The sequence below is a fragment of the Rhinatrema bivittatum genome, chromosome 6, assembly GCF_901001135.1.
Source record: "Rhinatrema bivittatum chromosome 6, aRhiBiv1.1, whole genome shotgun sequence".
Lineage (NCBI taxonomy): Eukaryota > Metazoa > Chordata > Amphibia > Gymnophiona > Rhinatrematidae > Rhinatrema > Rhinatrema bivittatum.
Genome location: NC_042620.1, coordinates 257536194 through 257559902, shown reverse-complemented (window position 1 = coordinate 257559902; position 23709 = coordinate 257536194). Strand labels below are relative to the sequence as shown.

Here is a 23709-nt window from a genome sequence, read left to right as displayed (position 1 = left end):
CCTTCCCATGCCTTTTTATGACTTGTACATGAGGAAGCAACACTTACAAAACTTGTACCCTCGGACAGCTGCACGTGGGAGCTCAGCAAGGCGGCAGGAATGAAGTCATGGGCGGAGTGTGGCAGGGGACTTGTTCCGAGATTGCTTTTACGGTCAAGGGTCGGATGAGAACGTTCTGGGAAACGTACCAGGACACAGAATGTACAATTGTGCATATCCAACACTAGAGTGAAAGGCACTGTGCGTAAATGTGTACGTTAATGGAAATCTAGTCTATAAGTGGATGCATAGAACTGATTTGGGCTTTAAATCTGTTCATTTAGTGGTCTCACGCACACACACACACACACACACACATTTTATAGGAACTTTTACCGTAGGGTGACAATGGAGTGGAAAGCTCGGCATGTGTTCTCCCTGCTCAGCCATCATCAGCCAGAGGGCAAGCCACCTGCTCGGGAGAGAACACATCCTGACTTGTGGATTCGATTGCTCTTATGCAATAAACAACATGTGACCCGTACACGCAGCAGATATGGAGTCACAGATCAGTCCCAAACACAGGCAGTAACTGAAGGGACAATCACATACACGTAAGCGGTCGATTTCCAAAGCCCTATGTGCGCCAAAGCCAAACGCGCGTGACTGGGCATGGCGCACGCCGGGGCGGATCTTAAAAGCCATGCGTATTTTCCCAGTAGGCGCATAAAAAGGGTTTTCCAAAACAGGGGCGGGCTGCACCACGAAGTTAGCGCGCAAGTAGTTACGAGCACAAGCGCGCGCCAGGGTCCCCCTTACTGTGTAACTTTACTTCTGCCATGGACGGCGGGCAAGGCATGAAACAAAAAAACCGAGGCTAGTTCAGCGGGGCTTTAAGGCTTGGGGCTAATAGGGTAAAAGGGAGGCAAGTTAGCTAAGAAGTTTAGGAAGTCCTCTCTTTTACTGGGGCGAACTGGGAAAAGGCCTATTGCGTCGCCGCGCGTACCCTACTAAAATTCCCCTCACTTACGCACTCCAGACAGCGTTCGCTTGCACACGTGCGCATCAATATAAAATCGTGAACGCACGTACGCGTGGATAGCCGATCTTATAACCCACGTGTATGAAATAAAACTGGTGCATCCATTTGCACGCGCCAGCAAATGTGAGCGAGTCTTCAGTTTTACTTCAAAGGGAGCTCTCATTTTTATGTAAAGTGAGAATCTGTAATACGGCCCAAGGGAAACAGAATAATTCCTTGAGTTAGGGAGCAGGACTTGGTTACTCAAGAGAGGCAAAGGCCAAGAACTCTAAAACTTTATCCCCCAAGAAATAAATTCTCTTGCATTCTGCAGCTCACTTCACCTATCAATGGATGCCAAGTCTTTGATTTTAAACTGTTTGTTTTTAAAGTTTAACAAATGGACTTTTGACTGGAGGCAATCATTCCTTAGAGGCCATCTCCAAAGGTTACCAGGGGGAGGTCAATGCCTCTTATCTGTGTGAGGCAAAGAAAAGGGCTAATGAATCCTGCATCTGACTTCTTGGGGCACAGGCTTTTCCGGCACTGCCTTAGTCAAACCCCATCCCAGCATGCCAGAGCCTGTCATCGCTGTGCCCCGGATGCGTCCATGTTTTACAGATGTCGTCACTTGCAAAATAAAATACAAAAAAATTTAACACTGTCTTGATGCACTGCGTCCCCTGCTTTTCTCCCCAAACTTCCAAAACTGGAAAGACCCCCAAAGCAGCGTAGAGCGAGAGGAGGGCAAAAGGGCAGCGCATACTCTGCGCTCGGAGAGGCAGCCCGCTTCATTTAGATTTCTGACTTACAAAAGGCATTCGCCTTCAGTGCACGGCAGGTAAAGTCTAAAGCCTGTCAGCAAACGTCCCTTGCAGCGACAGTTTAGAACCTGGTCCCTTCTGGAGGAGGAAAAGGACAACACATCTCTGCTCTAATTCTTTTTATTTTTTGGTGACCTGGCAGTTTCCTCCTGCTCCTTGGTTTTTTTGACTTCCAGTACCTTCAGAACTGGCCTCTATGGGTTAGGTGCCGTTAGCCTTTACTTTACAAATTGCCCAAGATTTATTTTTTTTTAACCCTCTCTCCCGCCTCCCACCTAACTTCCTCCATGGCCAGGAGGGAACAGATCATGGCTCCCTGTGAAACGCAGCACGCTACACGTTCAACCCGATTCTGGCCACTAGAGCTTTGCTTTTGGCAATGGCTGGGGCTCTCTTCTTCCAAGGCCTCAGAATGCTGCCTCTACTGGCTGGTCCCAGAAGCAGAAGCTGGGCTCAGAAATCGTATCCTGCATGCACCTCTCTCTCCCCTAACACTTTGCTGGTTTTCTTGTTTCCGCGTGTTGTACTGGTGGGAACTGGGACCCGAGTGAATGAAAGCTCTGGATCTTTTATGGTTGGTTTTTTTTTTTGTTTTTGTTCAGTGGGGTAGGGTCAGTTTGGTGGGCTGTGCTGATCTCCTGTCACAATAAGACCGCTTTTATTTGCATATTTCATGGAAGAGCTCATAACTTGCATAGCAGCCCTGTAACTAACTGCATTGGAGAGAGAAAAAACGGGGTGTTCCACGCTCGCATAAATTTACACAGCCACAGAAAGCTGGGCAGAGCTATAGAAATAAGAGCTGGAAAGGACTACAAATTCCTGAGTACGCTGGCATAAGCGTTAAGCAAAGTTGGCCTACAGGTCCCATAATCCACTGGAGACAAGTGTAAGGGAAACAGGAAAACAGTTTTTAAAATGCACTGGGGTGAGGTTAATTGCGAGTTCCTGAATGCACTACGATAAATGTTAGGCAAGGCTGGACTACGGGTCCCACAACACCGTGCAGTAAGTTTTCAGGAAAAGGGACCATAGGACTCATAATGAACTAGGATAAGAGTCAGAAGCAAAGCGGGAGGAATAGAATCCAAGAATGTACCGATGGCGAGTATTAAAGAAGGAGGCTAGAACAATTGCCAGAATTCGTTGGGATGGTCGGCGAAGAGACGATCTGAACTCCGACTTCAAAACTCATCAAACTGTCAGTCCTAGACACAAATGGCATCACTACCAGAAAAAGCTGTGAGGAACCTCAGTCCCGAATACTAGAGGAGGAATACTTTTCTGGTGCATCGGAAGAGGGGGGAATGTGGAGTAACAAGCAGCAAAATCCCAGAGAGGTCTGGAGTTTTAGCCTATGAATTTTTTTTTAAAAAACATATTTTGCGGAAAACCTTCTGGGGGACTGTATGTAATACTATGGTCTGAATGTGAAAAAAAAAAAACCCAAGTCTGGAAACCAGAGAAGAAGGGCATAAACATTGGCTTTGCCGAAAGAATTCTGAAGAAAAGAAGGCGCGCAGCCAAAGATGGCAGCATTGTATCACGAATGACAAAACTTTGGGCCTGTTGGCAATTCAAAGGGGAGAATTTAAAGCAGCAGTACTTGGACGGATTCCTCTGTTGCTTCCCCTTTAAGTATTATTGCTAAGCCTCCTTTCTTTTTCGTGTACTTTATTTGTACCACATTGCATTTGTTCAGGATAATATAATAGATGTGCACCTTTCCTTTTTTTTTTTCTCATAACAGAACCCTTCTTCCGAGTCCCGCTCTTCAGCTATTCATACTTTATTCATGCTTTGCCTGTGACAAGGTGACCTCTGCATGAGGTCCTGATGGTGAAGGGCGCTGCAGCTAGACACCCCCCGTTTTTATTTAGATTTAAAGCAACGGGAGCAACTAAGCAAGAAGAACATTTGAAAGCTATAATTACCAATTTTCCCTTAAATACGAACACATTTGTGAAACTATGCATGATTGTATGGATTTTAACCAACAGCAACATTTTTTTTTTTTTTTAAATATCCCTCATTTAGTTGCCACTCCTGCTGCTTTAAATAGGAAACATGCAGATGTATCAAGTCATATGCAAGGTGCCACCCTTGCTGTAAGGAACAGATTGGGCCATAGTACATGATGCCCTGTTGAAAGAGGATATAGGAAATGCATATCTTTTATTATTATTATTATTATTATTATTATTATTATCCCTGCCTACTATGGGCATCAGATTACCACTGCAACAGAAGCTGGGGATGGTGGGAGAAGAGACCGAACTGAATCAAAATTATCCAAGTATGCAAAGAGTCATCAGGTCCCCCTTCCTAGGTACAAAAGAGATTGGTGCTTTAACTTCAACTAACTAAAAAGTGGACAGCAGATAAGCTGTGTCTTTTTTAGTATTGCTGTATTGCCTCCAATAATTGGTATAATCGTTACAAATGGTGTATTCTCTTAACTGATGTCAATAAAACAAAGTTTTAAAAAAGATGATCAAAAATGAAGACAAGAAGCATAAACTAAAAATATTAAAATAAAATGTAATATAATCTTTTTCTGCAGAGGATATGAGGTATTGCCTTATGCTTTTCAACCATTTTGAACTGCTTAGACGGAAATCCTTTTAAAGGAAAAGGGAACTGGGTAATCATGGAAATGTTTTCAGGGTGGCACATGCAGAGGGAATACTATGGAGGCCACATTGTTTCATTTTGGGGTGGGGTCCCCCTTGATGCATAACAAAAATAAAAAAAAAAAATAAAAAAAATTCTGAAAACTGAAAAAATAAATATAAATACAGAAAAATAAAACTGGTAGACACTTTTTCCATATGGCAATGTCTCCTGGACAGATATGATACATGGTCACACAGACACGCACATACATACACACATACACACAAAAATAAAAATAAAAAATATTTTAAGCGGCCATTTTGCTTTGTTCTGTTCTTCATTAAAATTGAAAAAAAATTCATAAAATGCTTTTTTTTTTAATTCATAAATTTATGTACATGGTTTTATTTTTTTATTTTAAAAGTGTTTTTAATATCATCTGTTATTTGATATGTGGTTTAAAAGAAATTGTCGGAACCCCGAAAAAAATGCAAAATATATATATATTTATATATATTTATATAGCTTGGAGAAAGTTCTCTGATTTTTTTGCTTTTTTTTTTTTTTTCCTTTTTTGTGTTCCCTAGTGAACTACTGTGAATATTTTACAATCAACAAAAAAAATAGTAAAAATAAGAAAAATCAAATGAATTGAAAGTTAACATTAGCAAATACTTCACACTACATCATTGTCACCTACATTGAAACAATACACAGCTCAAAAACCAAATTATTGTTGTGTGGTTTTTTTTCATATTTTTCCTTTTTCTTTTTCCCCTTTGTTTTTTTAAAAAGATCATTAAATCAAAAAAAAGTTTGGTTTTGCTTGGAATTTCAAAACCTATGATGGTATTATTCATGGAAGCCTTCGGGAGGAGAGGGGTTTCTTAAGAGGGTTTATGCTTTTGGAAGAAATACTTATGTTTTGGGCCCCTATAAATATCAGCACGCAAGGTGAGATAAGATTTCATTTTCTTAACAGCCGCTCTTACAACTCAATCTATCAGAAAAGTTTAAAACAATCTTTTGAGATGCCACCCTACGGCCACAATCCTGTATACACCTCAAAAAGGAGATAGTACTGAAAAGCTGTTTGTAGTTTCAGAGTGTACATGTCATCGTCATAAGGACTATGCTGGGAGCTGGGAGCAGGTAGCTCCCTTTATGTTCTCAGCAAGGACCAGGAGTAGGTGCACTACAGAGAAATAACCATTCATTGAAAGTGATTTTTTCTCCAGCAGGTGTGCTTCCTGGTCATAAGGAACTAGGTGAGTCAATCCTGTTTTTCCAACTTCTGTTTATGAAAGCACTCTAGGAGTGTCTCTGAAACAATTGAAAACTTGACCCAGCTCTTCAGTTTCTTATTAACCTGAAGTCTTGGTCATCCTACGATTCGAAGTGCCAACATGCACAATATCTTAAAGCTCAGTCAGTTCTGGTTTTACCCTGTTTTATCTTTGGATGTGTAGTTTGTGCTTTTCTTGGAGAAATGAGAACTACAAGCCCATCATGCAACACAGCAAAACCAGACTAGATCAGCTTGTCCTGAAAAAAACCCAAAAACAGATGATGTCACTTGGTACTGATCATCATTCAAGTTCTGAAAACAAGCAGCACCCCCTCCCTCACCTTCCAATCCTTCCCCTCCACTAAAAAGAAAACACCTAGAACCAATGTTTTGACTGAGTGACAAGAAAGTGCATCTTGCATATCCCAAAGCCATTCTGGGACTTGTAATTCTGTTTTTGTTGAAAGAAAACAGGATGCTTTGAGATGAGAACTAAAACAGGGAAGGCACAAAAATAAGCTGGTGAGAAGAATTCCTCTTCCCCAAAGATCATTTTGTGATCTTATCTTCCCTCATTTACTCACTGTTTTTAGTTGACTGGGAACTGGGACCATAGAAATTGGCCCTTGATTTACTGGGGACAACCAGCTCAAAACTACAAGCACTTCCTACCATATAGACCCTACAGTAAAAGCTAGAATGTATGACTCTTCCCTTAGAGGAACCCTGGGCGGCAATCTTTCACAAAGGGAGCTAGACAACTGTAAAATAATTACAAAAACTGTAGTTTGGTCATTTCTTTTCTATTTTAAAATTTCACTTTTAAAAATATATGTTATATAAATAAATATACATATATACACACCAAACACACACAGACACATACACAGGGGAAACACTGAAATGGTGGAACCTACTAAAATAAAAATGTTTAGTTATTATAAACAAAAGCATAAAATAAAGAATAAGTTGTTTTTAAATTTGAGGTCCATTAGTGCCCAGATCCAAGATGGCCGCCCTTTGTTGCCTAGCTACTAAATCCTGCCAACCGACACTCTAGCATAAGGTCTCTATGGTTCCCGGCTTATGAGATCACAGGAAGTAACATCAGAGCAACCACCCACAATTTCGATTTAATGATCTATTAGAAACTATAGGTAGCTGGAACTGGTGCCTTGTAAAGCATCTGTTATTTATAATGTCTTTCTTTATTTTGTTGGTAAATTATTATTAGTAATTTTTAAAATTTATAATCCCAGCGTCCCTCCAATGGAAGAGGCAAGAACTACCACCCAAGAACTACACAGCAAATAATAATCATAAGTTTTCTCTACATTACCACCAAGGAAATCATCCAGGCCGCAGCAAGAGAAAAACAGAGGAGAGAGAGAGAGAGAGGAGAGAGAGAGAGAAATGCAGTTAAAATTTACCCATTTTGTCAGAAAAATTAATGTGAAGGTATTCTATTATCTGAATAAGATGGATTGATGTGGGAGAAAGCATTGCCTACACAGTGCTTAGTGATATCTGCAGCTATACCACTTCCTAATCATGACAGTGCCTGATGACATCATAGTGCAAATCTGCCAAACTCTGAGGCAGTAACTAGTGCCTGAGGATATATATCACAGTGCTGATGTACTCACCCTCCGGGCTTTGCTCTGGAACTTCACTGCTTTTTTGGTGTCAGACACGGCTCTCTCCACATAATCCACTGAGTGCTCCACATTGTACTCAATGCGGTCAATCCTCTCCCCCTGCAGTGGGCATGGAGAGAGGTGCAATGAGAGGCCAGAACTACTAAAGAAAGGTCTGTCCCTTCTGGGGAACGTACAAACCCATTTCCACCCCATACACTCCCCCCCCAAAGCTTCCCATAAAACTGCGTCTGAAGGATGATCTCCCTTTTTCTTCTCCACACCTATTCAGAGGCTTATTTATTTATTTAATTTAGATTTTTATATTCCACTTTTCGCACTTTTTTTCAGCCACTTCAAAAGCATTCATAGCCATTTCCCTATCCCCAGAGAGCTCACAGTCCTTGTTTGTACCTGAGGCAATGGAGGGTAAGTGACTTGCCCAAGGTCACAAGGAACGACAGTGGGACTTCCACATAGTGCCCTTGTTTGGTACTCCTTTGATCCCTTGGATCCTTCAAACGTCCCCAATATTCGCCAGTGTAAAAGCCCTCTGAATATCCCATGCACTTCCCATAACTCCCTCCAGCATCTCCTTTCCCACCCTGTTTCCCATTTATCTGACTTATCAGCAGGAGATGCCCAGGAAACTGTACAAGCCCCCCTGCATCTCCCCTCCCTACTCTGTTTCTCTCACCCTCTTTCCTCACCCTAATATCCCCCCTGTACCTCCATCAGCAACTGGATATCCAAGAGTACTGTGCAACTCCTGATTGCACATCTCCTGCCTCTCCCCCCCACCCCCCCCCCCCCATCCCTGTACCTGCTTCTCCACACCATCAGAGAAATATCCAAGTACATCGTACCACTCCCTGCAATTCTCCTTCCCCCCCCCCAACGTGCATCTCCCATCCATCCCTCCACCTACATCCCTGTACCCCAGCTCTCCGCTGGCAGGAGGGATAGCGCTCTTTCCTTCTCTTCTTCTCCCCATGCCAGCCCTTTCCTCCTTCCCTTTACCTGACTCTCCACCAGCATGGCATGTCCACAAACAGGTCGTGCAGCTCCCGGATGCTCGTCTCCAGCTTAATGATCTCAATTGTGCCGAGTCTCTATCTCGTTCAGGGCTTGCTTTGTCATCTGGGAGTCCATCTTGATCTATGGGTGGGGAGGGGGAGAAAGCCGAGTAAAAGAGGTGGAAAAGCAGTAAAAAAAAATAAAAAAATAAAAAAATGAGCAGGGAAAGGACAGTTAAAGAACCAAAGGGAGAAACATCCAGAGAATTCAAGAGCAAGCGGCACTGGAGATTCCTTCAAAACAGAATCGCATGCTGTTCCTTGCTTCTACAGCTTCCTCTTTAGTTCTTACTTCCAAATTTTTCTTTATGTTTTGTTCTAATATATGTCTTTTATGGGGGGGGTTTATTTTAAATTTTTATTAATAAAAGGGTGTGCACCTTTTATTAGGGACAAACCATCTGTTTTAAGAAAAATATCTTCTCCAGCTCTGCTCTTCAGTTTTCTGTGCTGCGTTCCTGCTTTTGCAACGAATACCAGTGTTGGTGCCCTTGTGGGGAGTTTTGATGAACAATCAACACAGCTGTTTCCCCCAGCTTATTTAGCTTTAGTCACAGCGGAACAGCTAAGCAGGAGGCGCTTTTAAAATAATTAATATCTCCTCAAGGATAAACAAGTTCCGTTAGCTAATTTTTTTTTTTATTAAGAATAAGTGTTGACATTTAAAGAAGGAACAAGGGAAGAGTCCCCCTTTCGTTGCGATGGTACAGTCGCAGCGGTTTCATTCAATAAGGCCCCCCTCTTTCTCCTGTGCCTCCCTGTTTATTGGATCAGCTTTAAGCCCTAGTAAATATTTGGATTCAGCATTACAATTAAAATTTGCATATAAATTGCAGCCTAATTATGATAATGAGCCCTATATGCACTTATTTGATTAACATAATTTGAAAATAAACAGCTGGGAGGAAAGGAGAGGGTAAATTCTTGACAGCTCTAAGGTGCAGTGAGGATTACCAGCCAGAGGGGATGCCGGCTCTCATTAGGAACTAATCTTCTCCCTCCTCTGTATAGCTTTCATAATGCACAGCCCCCCCCCCCCCCCCTCTCTCTCTTTCCTCCTTCCCATATGGCTCTTGGCAGGGAAATCATCTCACGTCAGGTTGTCATCAGGGAGTCAGCTCTTCCATACTTACATCGTCAGTGAAGATGGCCAGCTTCCCGCTCTCCAGCATGTCTTCAAGCTCCTCATTCGTTGTCGTCCTTCCAGCTGTGAGCGATAGGTGAAAAAAACAAACAAAAAAAATGCAAATTAAAGTAGGCAATCTAAAAGAGGGAGTTGAGGACTGATGTAGGCTATCACATATTGTATAGACTTCTATAACTGTTTTGTAATTTAATTAACCCAAGCATGGTCTTGCTGATGCAATCTGGAATGGTGGCACATCGAAACAGGCACATAGAAGACCCTTGGGGACAGAGAAAACAAGAGGGAAGATATGGGAGCAAGGTTTAGCAACAGTCACTGAGAGTCTCCAAATGACTAATGTACTCTCTCTTAAAAGCTAAGTGTGACTGTGGAGGGACGGCTTTATATTGATGGGGGACTTCCTCTGGTCTCCCTTCTTAGCCCGCCTCCCAGGTGCTGTGGACCCTCTCCCCAGGTTCCCAGTCCTGGGCCTGTACCCTGGGGTTCACAGTCTCAGTGCTGTGGTTGCCCACCAGGCAGGGAGCTCTCTCCTGGCACTGTGGCCGTTCTTCTCACACCTTCCTGTCCTGGCACTGTGGCCCTTTCCCTGGTCTCCCTCCGCTGGCCCTTCCCTTGCAGCTCCCTCGGTGATTGGTTGAGGCACCTACTGATCTCCAGCTGTCTCTGGATGCGATCCTTGCAGCGGTCTCGATATTTTGACTGCGTTGCATTGTATTCTGTCATCAACCTCTACAAACTTCCGGGACAGGGTGGAGTGCTTTCGGGAGTAGTAAATCAGGAGTAAAAAGGGGGATGGAGAAGAGAAAAGAAATAGGAGAAAGAAGAAGCCAACATGAAAGAAAGGAACAAGAAGAGAGACAGGATGAGGAGAAAAGGTAGAAAGGAGAGACAGACAAGAAAATGGAGAGATGGAGCAAGAGTAAAGAAAGAAAAAAGTCAGTGAAAGACATAGAAAATTCAGAAGTATAACGAAAAGAATGGGAAAAGGAGAAAGGAGGAGAAAAAAGAGAAGAGGGTGAGGAGCAGAGTAAGAAAAAGATAAAGGGAGGAGGGAAGATCAAGAGAGGAAGACAAGAAGAAAGGGAGAGAAAAGGAAGAAAAACGACAGTAGAAGGGGGGAAGAGAAAAAAGAAAGGAAATAGAAAAACAAGAGGAAGAAGTAATTAGTGATGTAAGGATAAGGAGGGAAGGAAGAGACGAGGGAATGAGAGAAAGACAAAAGAAAAGGAAAGGGGAGAGGGAACAGGAAAAAACAGGATGAAGAGGAAGGAAAGAGACAAGTAGTGAGACAGGAATATGAGAGAGAATAGAGACACGGTAAGGGATAAGGAAGAAAAAATAGGAACTTGGTTACGTGGTCAGATAACTTGCCCTTCAAAGCATTGTTTGGGGATGGAAGATGAGGGCATTTCCCCCACCTGCCTTATTTCTTGCAGCTCATCTGGAAAACTCCAAGCATGCTTTGAAATAGGAGTTACAAAACCTAAACTGATTTACCTTCCTCCTACCCAAACATCACCTCTCTGTTCTCCGACCCAGACTTTCAGTTCAGGGGCCATAGGAGCACAAGACAAGTCCAGGTCACCAGTGACAGGCTCATCCGAGTCCTTGTTTTGTTCCTCACTACATCTATGGGGTCCCATAATTATTTCTTCTTCTTTTTTTTTTATTTTTTTTAGAGAAATTAGAACTACAATTTCCAACCGTGTAATGAGGGCAAAACTAGGACCTGGTCCTATTGAGGAAGAGACCATGAAAGCCTCAAAGGTTTGTCTCTTGAAAACACTCAAGAATGTAATAATTACATCATCTTTGCTTAGTAATATATATTTTTTTATTTCTTTGATCAAATTTAAAAGAGAAGAAAATACCATAATAATGAGGGTATCTTCAGTTCAGAACAGTTGAAAACAATAACGATAGTAGAGAGGAGAAAGGAGGTAAAAAAAAGTTTAGAGAATAGAAAGAAAGGGTAGGAAGATAGGGAGGAATCCAGGGAAGAGCATACCTGTGTTTTCCGAATTCGAAGGTTGGCAGAAGAATCTGTTCAAGCCCTCTTCCTGTTCAATACTTTGTTCAATTGCTAGAGGGCATGAAGAAGGAATCTTTTGGTAACTATTGCAGTAATAACTCATTAATTGGCTGTTAGTGACCTCTAATATTTTTGTGTACATTTTTTTTTCATTTAGATTTTTATTGATTTTTCAAAAAAATTAATACAATACATAACTATACATTCAGCATAGATAATACCTTCAAAATCATTTTCATACAATGCTAAATCAAAGTAATAACTGTTTTCTATCAACCTTAAATTCAGAGGCCAATTAAGTCAAAGGGGAGAAAAACAAAGGAAACTATTTCATTTACATTTCATAGTTTATCTCACCTCTATTTTTATTCACCTGGTATTGGGGGAGGATGTAGGTAACTTTTTCTGTTCCAAAAAAAGTTTTAATTGGTCTGGTAAAAAGAACAGGAACGTGTCCTGTTCTTTCTTTATCAACACTTGCAGGGAAATCTTAGGTTAAATGAAATAACCCAAAGACAGTGTTTCCTGTCGGAGGGCCAAAAAAAAACCTTTTCTCTTAAGCTGAGTTGAATAGGATAGATCAGGGAAAATCTTTACTGTATATCATAAAAGGAAATTGGGTATTTAGAAAAATATTTCTTCATTACTTTGTTCAAATCAAAAAGATTTACAAAAGATACAAGTAATATTCCCCTGTCTATAATCTGTTTCACTAGAATTCCTCTAGGAAATTTGTGAGATTTCCTTGAAAGGTTGTTCTACATATACTTATATTGTCATTTTTCTTAGGCAAAAAATAAACACACACTTATATAAGGTAATTCCTCCTCAGAAAACGACAATACTTCTCTCAAGAAACACTTTAACGTCTCCATAGGCACCTGACCAACTACCCGCGGGAAGTTGAGCAGGCGCAAATTTAGACGTTTTATATTGTTTTCAAAGTTCTCTAATCTCCTAGATAAACATTCTCTATCTTTAACTACTGCCATTTGAAATTCCATATTCTTTTTTCCAACTTCCTCCAGGTTTTTAATCCTCTCTCAGACTTCTTTACCTCATTTTGGATTACCATTATATCCTTTTGATTTTTCCCTGCTATGGAATCTATCTTTTTATCCAATCCTTTAATATTATTTGACATTGTTACCAACAAATCCCAAACGAATTCCAGTGTTACCACCTCAGGGCGTACTGTAATCACCAAGGAATCACCTTCAGGCAAAAGATTACCCAGTCCTGTAGGAGTCACTTGAGAGGCCTGGTCCTCCAAATCTCCTGACCGGCTCAACTCTGTTCCTCCTACTGGATTTTTCCCCCCAGATGTACCCAAGTCAAGCTTGATAAATGGGGAACTTATCTGCTCCGTTGATGTCCCATTTTTGTGTACATTTTATATACTGTCGTTCCATGTAAAAGACCACAACGGTTTACAAAAGTAACATTCATAGCTATTAATCAACAAGTATGACGGGTACCGGAGGTAGTTTTCATAAACAGGCATTGACATCTATCAATCAAATTGTTCCGATACATTTGATTCAAGGTTTAAGACATAGTCAAGGGGGTAAAGAAAATTAAAATAGAATAAAATAAAATAATATAACTGATTTCACATTTTAGTCATTATGTTGTATCGATTCTTTCATTCCCTTGGTACTTCAGTTAGTATCTTTTGACATTCTTGTTGTTGTTTCTTTCGACATTCAGATGTTTTAAGTTAGGTTATATGCATTTTTGAATAGCCATGTTTTTAGCTCACATTTAAACATCTTTCTGTCTGGTAATAACACCCCATTAGCTGTTTTTAGGTGCTCTTGTGTAAAGCATAGCAAGAACCCCATTTTGGGGGAGAGCATGTCAATCCATCTGCCTGTCTGTGGCCTTGAATCACAGACAAAATGATGGGACGTAGCATGTTCTTGATTTGAGAGTATGGTGTGGTAATTGCAAAAGCTAAGTTTCACACTGTCAGGTCTACAAGAATGCCACTCCCATACCTGTATACTCTTTGTGAAAGTATACCTTTTCTACTTGTTGTCCAGTAATAACTGTCTCTATTAATCTCTATTAACCTCTATTTTCTGATTCTATTCAGTTATGAATTCCCTCACTCAATGCTCTGCATCAAATGACCCCTCCAATTATTAGCTGTTATTGCCCAGAAACAAACAAATCCATTAGCTGTTAATGCCCCCAGTAACAGATGCAACCATTGGTGCAACTGTAGCTATGCAATAACTAATGCTCCCATTGGCTGCTGCTTCTCAGTCATGGACACCACTTGCTGCCCAACATTAAATACTCTGAATGGGCATTACTAAGGACACCAGGTATTGACATGTCATCAGAAACAGGCTGATCCAGTTCCAAATTTGCCCCATTGCATTCTTGGATTTGTAATTCCTGCTTTACAGAGAAACTTGGACTACAAGTCCTATAGTTGCAAGGGGGCAGAAGCAGGACTAGCTAAGCCTGTCCCTAGTAACCTGTTGCCTTTTGGTAAACCCTAGGCTTCATTGCTCAATAAAAGACACCTCCCATTGATGGACACTCCTATAATCTAAGATATCACTTACCTTTCAGCTTGGATCGAACTTTGTTTGCTGTCTTTTTAATGTCAGCTGTCAAGTCTTCCAACTCCTGCTTGGTCTCTATAGAAGGAAACAAGGGATGGAGGGGAAAGGAGAGAGGTTTAGAACTGGAAGGTCCCAGCATAGCCCAAAGAACACAAGACAGGCACAACATGAACAGCAGCAGTGCAAGCTTTGTATCACAGAACAGCGCTGCACAGGCGGCAGCAGCACTGAAAGTGTTCCTCGTCCACAGTGCGCCATCCACAGAATATGCACAGCATGGGCAGCAGCAGCGCAAGCTTTGTATTACAGAACAGCACTGCACAGGCGGCAGCAGCACTGAAAGTGTTCCTCATCCACAGTGCGCCATCCACAGAATATGCACAACATGGGAGGCAGCAGTGCGAGTTTTGCCCATGCACAGTACAGAACATGAGACTGAAAAACTATGCAAAACACTTTTTGACCCTTGGGAGCTTGGCTCCTGTCCATAATTACTTTTCCCATTACCACATAGGTCTTTCTTATACTCACTTTCATCTGGGTTGGGAGCAGCCAGGATGGCGCTGTGCTGTTTTTTCACCTGTTCTACATCTTCTGAGAGTTTTTCTATACAGTCACGAATCTCCTCTACCTGATGGAGAGAAACACAGAGAGACAGACAGACAGAGAAAAAAGAGACAGAGAAGACACAGATGGGGGAAAATATACAAGCAGTGGGAAAGAAGACACCAAGAGTGTGTGAGAGAGAGAGAGAGAGCAGCAGAAAGGGAAAGAGGTAGAGAGAGAGAGACAGCACCTCATTACCTCACGTGAGCATCGCAGCAGGTACCCTGCATGTCTCACACCTCCAGACTAGCATAACTCTGCTCATGGCTGGTTAACAGAGGCGTGAGCCTTAGATAATCAGAAGCCAGGGCTCGGAGACATGACCAGTGCTCTGCATAACAGTTTGGTATGAGGTCACAGCAGCTGTGTCAATCCCGAGCTCCTGGTTGGTCCAGGGATTTATGGCTCCCCTTGCCTCTGTGAGTGTAGAAAATGCCTATTGCCTTGTGCACAAGGGAGGACAAGTTTCAAAGGGATTTACGGGGCAAATAACAGGCCAGTATTCAAAGGATACTGAGCACCTGACCTAATTATCTTCATTTTAGGTGTCTACAGTTTGGCAACATCAAGCACCTCAGTTTAAGGCTGCAAATTCGTGGAACATAGGGCCCTTAAACTGAGTCGCCTAGTTTTAGGCCTGCTGTTCCCTTTCCTAAACTTGGGCGCATAAGCCAGGCACCCAGCTCTGGACAGCAGCGCCGAGTGCCCAACTTTCTTGCCCTGCCTTGGCCATGCCCATTTTTAGGCTCCTAAATTTAAGGGGGTGCCGTCCTACTCAATGTTCAAAGGGGTAAAACCAGGAACCTCGGTTTGAAAACTGATTTCCCCCCTCAGAGCGGCCAAAGGTGGGCAAGGGCTTTCATAGCATTCATTCCCAGGGCAAGAAGGAGAGTATTTGGGGTTTGGGGGAGCAAACAGCACACACATATATTTGGATTTTCCAAAGTATATCCATCGTTTTGCCCTGGCTCCGCTGCCCATGGATAAAGCAAGTGCAAAATACACGGACACCTGGTACTCGCAGCCCCTGCGGGCAGTTTTCCAATGGAAACCTTTCCAACACAGCTGTGAGGTCTGCGAGCACAAATTTACCGGCATATTATGCAATAACGTGAGAGAACGAAAACCGTCCCCAGAATCGATAAAGGAGGTCATTGCATTGATTGCGGTGTGAAATGAACTGCTCTGTGTGTTTCTAGTCTTGGCAGGTAGCTACTGACTGAATTCTACTAGGCCCTTCTGAGCCCTGAAGGCCGAGGAGGCTAGGAGGACCGACGCACTTCATTCTGAACGGAAACCGAAACTCTGATTCAGTTCCGTGTAGATTCTGGAGCCTTAATAGAAATAGATTATGAGGGCAATTTTCAAAAGTGATTTACCCACGTAAACACCGACATGCCCTGCGTAAATTGGTGCATGTGAACATTACCCAGCAAAACGTTGCATGCGGGCTTCCTCAGTGCATGCAGTTTGAGGTGGACCGAGGGGAGATATTCCTACGGGAATGAAGAGACAGCTGGGAAGGGAAACAATGGGTGGAGATTATATTTTCTAACCTGTGCATGTTGATTCTTAGCAAATTTCTGCCTGCAGAAGAAGCAGGTGCAAAGTCCATGGATGCTTTCAAAATTAGCTATAAGGTATGTGGGTGCTTTATAGGGGGCTGAAAATTGCCCCCTCTATAAAGCTCTATCATTCAGTTCTAGGGAGCGTTAGAAAGACCTTACACAGTTTTTTCATTTCGTTCTAGGGAACCCTGGGGAAGCGTTAGAAACACATGATAAAGCTTGGTTGGTCGTTTCTACAAAAAGCTCTGCCATTTCATTTTTCATTTAATAAAATGTATTAATCGCCTAACACTAAAAAGGCCTAGGCGATGTACATAAATACATACATAAAATTGGATCATAACAAACACATAGTTTCACAGAATATAATGTAATCAAGGCCCCCGGTTTCCTGCGGGTACATTCTGTTACGATTCTGTAGAGTATATAGGTGTGTGTGTATACAAACATTTGATGGAAAATTTAAAACGTTCAAACAATTACTTTTAAAATACTGCCCTTTTCTAACTTATTGAGGGTGATATTCAGTGCTACTGCTCTCCCCCTCAATCTGGGAATAAGACAGAGGCTAGAAGGACTCAAAGGAGGCTCAGGAGTGGAACATGCTGCACATGCTATTCATGTCCTCCGTGCTGCCCATTCATTACCACACTCCGGGGCTGGGGCTGTAGCTGGGAAGGAGAGGCAAGATGATTACACATGTTCTCAAAAAGGAGCCATTGCTGTCTCTTGTTGCTGCATGGTACAAAGAGCGGTGCCCAGATGCTGACCTGGATCTGAACATCAGGCATAGGTGACTTTTCCATGGCACACCCGATCAGGTCGGAAGGCACAATAGTGTGCCCTGGCACGTTGGGAAACACTGGAGTAGAGAGAGTATCCCCAGCATTTCTGTACCTTCTGTCTTTCTGATCACACCGCAGGGAATAAAGAACCTTCCCAGGCATTTCTATCCCTTCTGTCTCATTGTATCTTACTTCAGATAGTAGAGAGTCTAACCAGGTATTTCTGTCAGATTCAGATAACTTTATTAGTATGTCAGTTTTACATATGTTCAGTTTTTGTCTGCATCCTTCTATTTTCCAGTCTGTAATCACTAATCCTGAAGTTGGTAAAGGTCTGACTGTTTTTTCTGTTTGTGACGGAGGTGAGGTTATTCCGCTAGCGTGTATTTTCTGTGTAGGGATCTGTAGCAGACCAACTTGTTCTGGTTTCCAATTTGCTCCTTCCAGTAGGAGGTGTATTGGTGCTCTAGGGCATGTTGTAATATTTGCATTGCCGAATGCCAGACTGTAGTTGTTTGAGCTCTGGGTGTTAGTGCTGATTTGGTATGGTGTGCTTTTTCCAGGGTTTTGTGTGCTGCTTCACAGAGAGCCCGGGAGTGGAATGAGTTTGTGTCGCTGTTATTGAGATGACATCAGAATTTGAATGTAGTTGTTTGCATGGTGAACAGTAAAGGAAAACATCCTAATTTTGCTCTGCACCCATTATTAGGGGTGTTGCTGTGGGCAGAGTGTCTGTTTACAGAACTTTAACTTTTTTTTTTTTATTAACGCCGCTGGACATACACAGCGCTATACAATCATGATAATTATTCAGGTAAAATAAGTCCTTGCACAAAAGAGCTTACAATCCAAATGGGTACTTGAGGCAATTGGAGACAAACGGACTTATCCAAGGACCAAAGGAATGCCAGTGGGAGAAGCAGGATCTGAATGCTAGCTTCCTTGCTTCTTAGCCCATGGCTTTAATTACTAGGGGCCGGATTTTAAAAGCCCTGTGCGCGTAAATCCGGCTGGATTTACGCGCGCAGGGCACTTGCACGCCGGCGCGCCTATTTTGCATAGGCCACCGGCGCGCGCATAGCCCCGGGACGCGCGTAAGTCCCGGGGCTTCGTAAAAGGGGTGGGAGGGGGCGTGTTTGGGGGCGTGTCCGGGGGGGTCAGGGGGCGGTTCGGAGCGGGACCGGGGGCGTGGTCGAAGCCTCTGGACCAGCCCCCGGGTCGGGTGATGACGCGCCAGCAGCCCGCTGGCGTGCACAGATTTACGCCTGCTTTCGGCAGGCGTAAATGTGCCAACAAAGGTAGGGGGGGGGGGTTTTAGATAGGGCAGGGGGGTCGGTTAGGTAGGGGAAGGGAGGGGAAGGTGAGGGGAGGTGGAAGGAAAGTTCCCTCCGAGGCCGCTCCGATTTCAGAGGGAACAAATGTGCACCCCCTTGCGCGCGATGACCCCGGATTTTATAAGATATGCGCGAACAAAAGTACGCGCTCGCGTAAATTTATAAAATCTACCCCTTTGTGCTTAATCATAGGTCCTAGATCTTACTCCCATATAAAAGAAAAGGTTGAATGATGCTTTGAATAATTTTAATAGTAGTTTTACTGGGGGGTGGTGTTATATTTGTCTAGAAGTTTCTTTGTTGCAAATAAGACTCAGGGCTTTTTACTGTAGCGTCTTTATATCCAATTTAAAACTCTCAGATGCACTTAAGTCTCAAGACAAGCTATGTACAGTCTAGGGTATGGGCAACCTCTTGTTTATTTAGGAAGAATTTGAATTCGTTTTGGAGATGTTTTGGCCTTGCCTGGAAAATCCTAATTTTTGTTTTTTTTATGATTTCTGTCATTTCTATCCCTTCTATCTCAATTTATAATGGCAATAGTGTGATTTGAACTGATTAGAGTGAGTGAGAATGAAGAAAAACAGGAAGACTGAAAAAAATATAGAAAGGGCATAAGGGATCAAGAAAAAAAAAAGAAGGAAAAGCAGAGGAATAATGGAGCATTTAAAAGGGAATGAGGGAAAAAGATGGGAGAGAGAGGGGGGAGGGAGGGAGGGAAAGAGAGTGAGAGACAATAAAGGGGGGGAAGGGAGCGCGACCGAGACACGTAAATGAGAAGAGCTCCTCTGAGTGGCTTAGTGGTGGTCATGCGACTCTGCCCCCATCTCTCCCTCCCCTCCCTTCTCTCTGAGCAGGTTGCAGTCTCCATAAATCAATGCAGAAGGGTCATTGGCTTCTCACAGATCCAGAGAGAGTGCTACTGCAGTGCAGCAAGCACCGAGACAAGGCAGGAGCGCCCTCCCCTCCCCTCCGCTGGCAGGCAATGCAGGGCACAAGCAGAGAGTGCAGAGGCAAAGCCGGCCCAGGGATGGAGGAGGCAGGGCTCCCTGGGCTTCTTCTCAGCCCCCTCTTCCCCCCATCTCTGCTGGTTTCAGAGCACATCAATCTACAGTGGCGCTTCCGCTCTCACGCCGCGGAGTCACGCCAACAAATCTCGTAAGGGACTGGGCTGCGACAGCCAGGACAGAAAGGGCAGCCGCAAAAGGCTCAAAGGGATAAATGAATGGGATAGATTCATTGTTTTCCCTGAAAAAAAAAAGAGTGTCAGCACTTCTGCGGGCTCCTGGCTCTCCATGGTGTGAGTGTCTGAGGAATACTCAAGCCTTTCCGCCCTGCCCCCGATGCGTTAGGGGAACGCTCGGCCTTCTTACAGAGTCCTTGCTGCTGCTTTCTTGGCAGATGTGTTAGGGAAGCACCCGGTCCTCCCTACACCAGCCCTGCTCTTGTTTCCTGGCATTAAACCGGTACGATAAGACCGCGTCTTGAGTATCGGTATAGTAAAAAGAATTTAAATAAATAAATAAAAATAAATGTATGATACATGAACATTTACATGTGATGCACACGTTTTGCCTTTGCTTCCCTGGTGGGGCGACGGAACGAAGGGGCAGTAGAATTGCTCCCCCCCCCCAGCTCTAGTTGGACTTGATTCTTACCTGTTCAAAGAACTCATCCATGAAGTGGTCTCTGTCCACATGCACAACCTCCTCATCATCGTCACTGTCTTTGGCCTGGAAGGGAATCAAGAGCACTGGGGTCAGAGAAGGGCACACTAGGGATCCTGCTCTTCCAATACTGAGACCCGACACCCCCACCCCCTCCCACAAAGAGCTCTTCCAACGCACCTTAATCCCGGCCTCCAAGTCTTTTCATTTGCAACTTCAATTTTGCAAAAGGTTTAGCTGGGCAACTAAGTGGTTACCCAGCCGGAAGGCCTTGGTTAAAAAAACCGCCATCCTCAGAGCGACTACAAGTACTCGCAGGGGGTTTTCACAATGCGTGCACTTTTAGCCGGATTTAAAAAAAAAGGGGTGTTCCCAGGACTGCGGTTAAGCTGGGGGAGCGTCTGGATTTTCAGGCGCACACGTGCGGGGTTTTGGCCCTGCCCTGCCGGCTGCAGAAACAGCAGGGGCACCAGTGGGCAGGCAGTTTGGTGCAAAGGGAAAACCCTCCGCATGCCAGATAACCTGCATATCCTGCGACACTGTGGGCTATTAAAACTTGCCCTTCCAGTGAATACATAATCGTAAACTGTGCCTGAAAGATGGGATATAAATAGAATAAATACACCGTATGCCGTGTAACATGCAATTATGTACAGCTCACCCTATTCAAGGACTGAGACCCATTCAGCTCAGTTCCGTACAGCCAGTACACGCAACTCCCAGTTCACCAAAGAGAGGACCCAGAGGCGATCAGAAATCATTCATTTCACTATTAATTATCTGACTGACTCCTCCATGAACTCACACGGGACAAAGCTGTATTTATCAGCCCTTCCTCTGCTTTGTGTTTGCTACCATCGCTCTCTGGGCGACTATCTCCCAATTCGGTATCAGAAAGCTCTGGTATGGGAGATGAGGGGAGAAGCAGGGGCTAGAAGGGGGAGTAAAAAATCCAGGCGGGGTAACTTCCTATAGGCGCAGCTGCTCCGCGACTCTCGCCACATTCACTTACTGGTTAAGGTTGTGTACGACACTTAGGGCACTGCAGAGTGACAATGAAAAGCTCAGCTACGGGATTTCCTGTGCTAGCCGTGGCATCATTAAGCGATAAGCCACTGCATCTGCTCAGGAAAAAGGAAAGACGACGGCCAAGAGAAGGGGCAGAGCATCATTTAGGAGCAGCGTGCGAAAACGCTTTAAGTCTTGTGAAGAAAATAAGTTACCTCCAGGCCGCTGCGGCAGAGGCAGACGCAAACGCTGCAGTCTAACTGAGGCCTGGAGCAGCGGAAATCAGAACATGGACGTGACCACCCCCTTCAGAAGAGGCAGGATGGGGTTAAAAGGGAGATAAGTAGCCCTTACACATATTATTCACCATCATCATCATCATCATGGTCAAATGCCATCTTGGACGTGGAGGTTGGTAATTAGGGTGTGCCAGTTTTCTCTGGGCTTCGCCCAGGTTTTCCAGATCTTGACCTGTTTTTTTCTCTGTCATCGCCCCAGACTGCTCGCTGCTTTCCTCCATCTCGCCTTCTAGTATTAGATTAGTGCATTTTCCTCCAAACCCCCTGAGTACATGACCAGCAAATCTCATTTTCCTTTTGACCAGGTCTTTAACCGCACTTCGGTCATCTTTATGCCTCTTTTCAGCTGAGCGCCTGTCCTGCCAGCTCGTCTTCAGGATTCTTCTCTGATACCAGACTTCACCTGATCTCTTTACGATAGGGCAATTGTCTCACCCTACAGGGGGGGGGGGGGGGTTGCAGCTCCCCAGGTACAAGCTTTCCCTTTGCATCCTTGGGGGGTATCGGTGGCTGCAGCTACAAAGCCACTCACAAATATGAAATCCCTGTACATACTTTACCTCCTTTCCAACACAGCCAAAAATATGCAAATGTTCTTTTGGCCACAGATGGGAGGGCAATTTTCAGCCCAAGGGCTGTACCCAGGAAACTGTTTACTTACCTCAAGCAAATTACTTAGATAATTCTTCTCCCTACCTGCCTATTCCACTTCTGTGTCCTGCCACCGAAAGGAATAACTGTTTCCTTGGCTTTAAATCTAAGTTTCTCCTAAGAAACGCCTTCCAGTACCAAAAGTCCTTGTTTGCATTCCCACTTCTTCTTTCCATCTTCTGTGAGCCACCTATTTAGATATTTACATTCTTCCATTTGTTCCAGCTTTATTCTAAATATTGTTTTTGCTGAATTAACACAGTTTTGTCGTCTTGCTCGGGTGCATTTCATAGGCTTTACAGAATAGATTATGTGATAACCTATTAATGCTGCCCTGTAACGCTGCTTTCTTAGATGCTAGTAAAGCCGTCCCTCTTTATAATAGGGGGGGTGTTGTAATTACAGATAGGTTAGTCTGACGTTGATGAATGTAGACATGATTTTTTAATTTGGTTTTATATTCAACTTTTTGGCACTTCCAAGCAGGTTACATTTAGGTACTGTAAGTATTTCCCTATCGCCAGAGGGTTTACAATCTAACCGGGAGATTCATCAAGCCGTGGTAATGCTCTAATGTGCGTTACACTGCTTATATCCTGTGATTATACACTGTATATCACAGAACAGAGCGCTATCGCGGTGATATCCTATGATATAGACAATATTTTAAATATCCCCACCCAGGTTCCCTCCTCTATTACAATGATCTTATTTGCATGTGATTTGCATACGTGAATAATGCATGCACGTGCAAAGAAGGCCGTGCATAGGCAATCCTATGCAAATATTTTATTGTGGCCGACCAAGAAGGTGGTCAACTGTGATAAAACAACACCACCTATTTCAAAAGTGTTAAATGTGAGGCAGGAGGCCCAGAACCCTAACACAAGTCCTGAGGCTCCTGCCTCACATTTAAAGCGGCAACCGAAGGAAAAAAATAGCAGAAAAATGGGGAGGTTGAGCGAGGGTAAGGGCTGACCCCCATCTCAAGCTGGGGCTGCCACTTGAGGTGGCCCTGACTTTCCCCCGAGTATAAAAATAAAAAAAAGCACCCACACAGCAATGGCCTCCGCCCCCCCCCCCCGCCCCAAATCCATCAAATAAAATAGAGGGTCTGGCCCCGGCCTCTCCAAATAAAAATGATTGTCTTGACAACCCCCCCGCCCTCCCAAGAGAAAACCAAAATAATGGTCCAGGCCCCATAACCCAAATCCCCTCCAGCACCCCCCAAACCTTAAAATGGATCCCGTGTACGGGCTGGATGTACCCTCGCATGTCATTCTCCAAATGGCACCAACCTGACCTTGCCCCAGCCATGTGGCCTGCGTCCAATCCCCGAACCATATCCCAGTCACATGACTGGGGCAAGGTTAGGTCAGTGCCACTTTGGATCTTATCTTTTGACTTTAGTAGCTTGATTCCAATATAAATTTAGGATTAGCCCAATTTCATGTTTAGGTATACCAGTTCTACACATTATTTCTACCATTTTGCTATGATTTACTCTATCAAACATCTTGGCATAGTCAATAAAAACAAAGATATTGGTCTTTCCTCTTTTGGATCAGTTATTCTCTCAGCTGTCTTTCCTA

The 23709-nt window shown here is 43.7% G+C and overlaps 1 protein-coding gene across 1 annotated transcript in view; it reads right to left on the bottom strand.

Annotated features, from left to right (window-relative positions):
• Positions 1-6136: 6136 nt before the first annotated feature.
• The window catches only part of STX1B (syntaxin 1B), a 96481-nt gene continuing 78908 nt past the window's right edge, over positions 6137-23709 (bottom strand). Inside the window, 14 exon segments of the mRNA XM_029604937.1 lie at positions 6137-7017; positions 7020-7058; positions 7375-7485; positions 8386-8405; positions 8408-8462; positions 8464-8523; positions 9575-9648; positions 10236-10311; positions 10313-10345; positions 11597-11629; positions 11631-11671; positions 14200-14274; positions 14731-14830; positions 20151-20225. Coding sequence (XP_029460797.1) covers positions 6976-7017; positions 7020-7058; positions 7375-7485; positions 8386-8405; positions 8408-8462; positions 8464-8523; positions 9575-9648; positions 10236-10311; positions 10313-10345; positions 11597-11629; positions 11631-11671; positions 14200-14274; positions 14731-14830; positions 20151-20225 — 834 coding nt within the window. The 3' untranslated portion in view covers positions 6137-6975.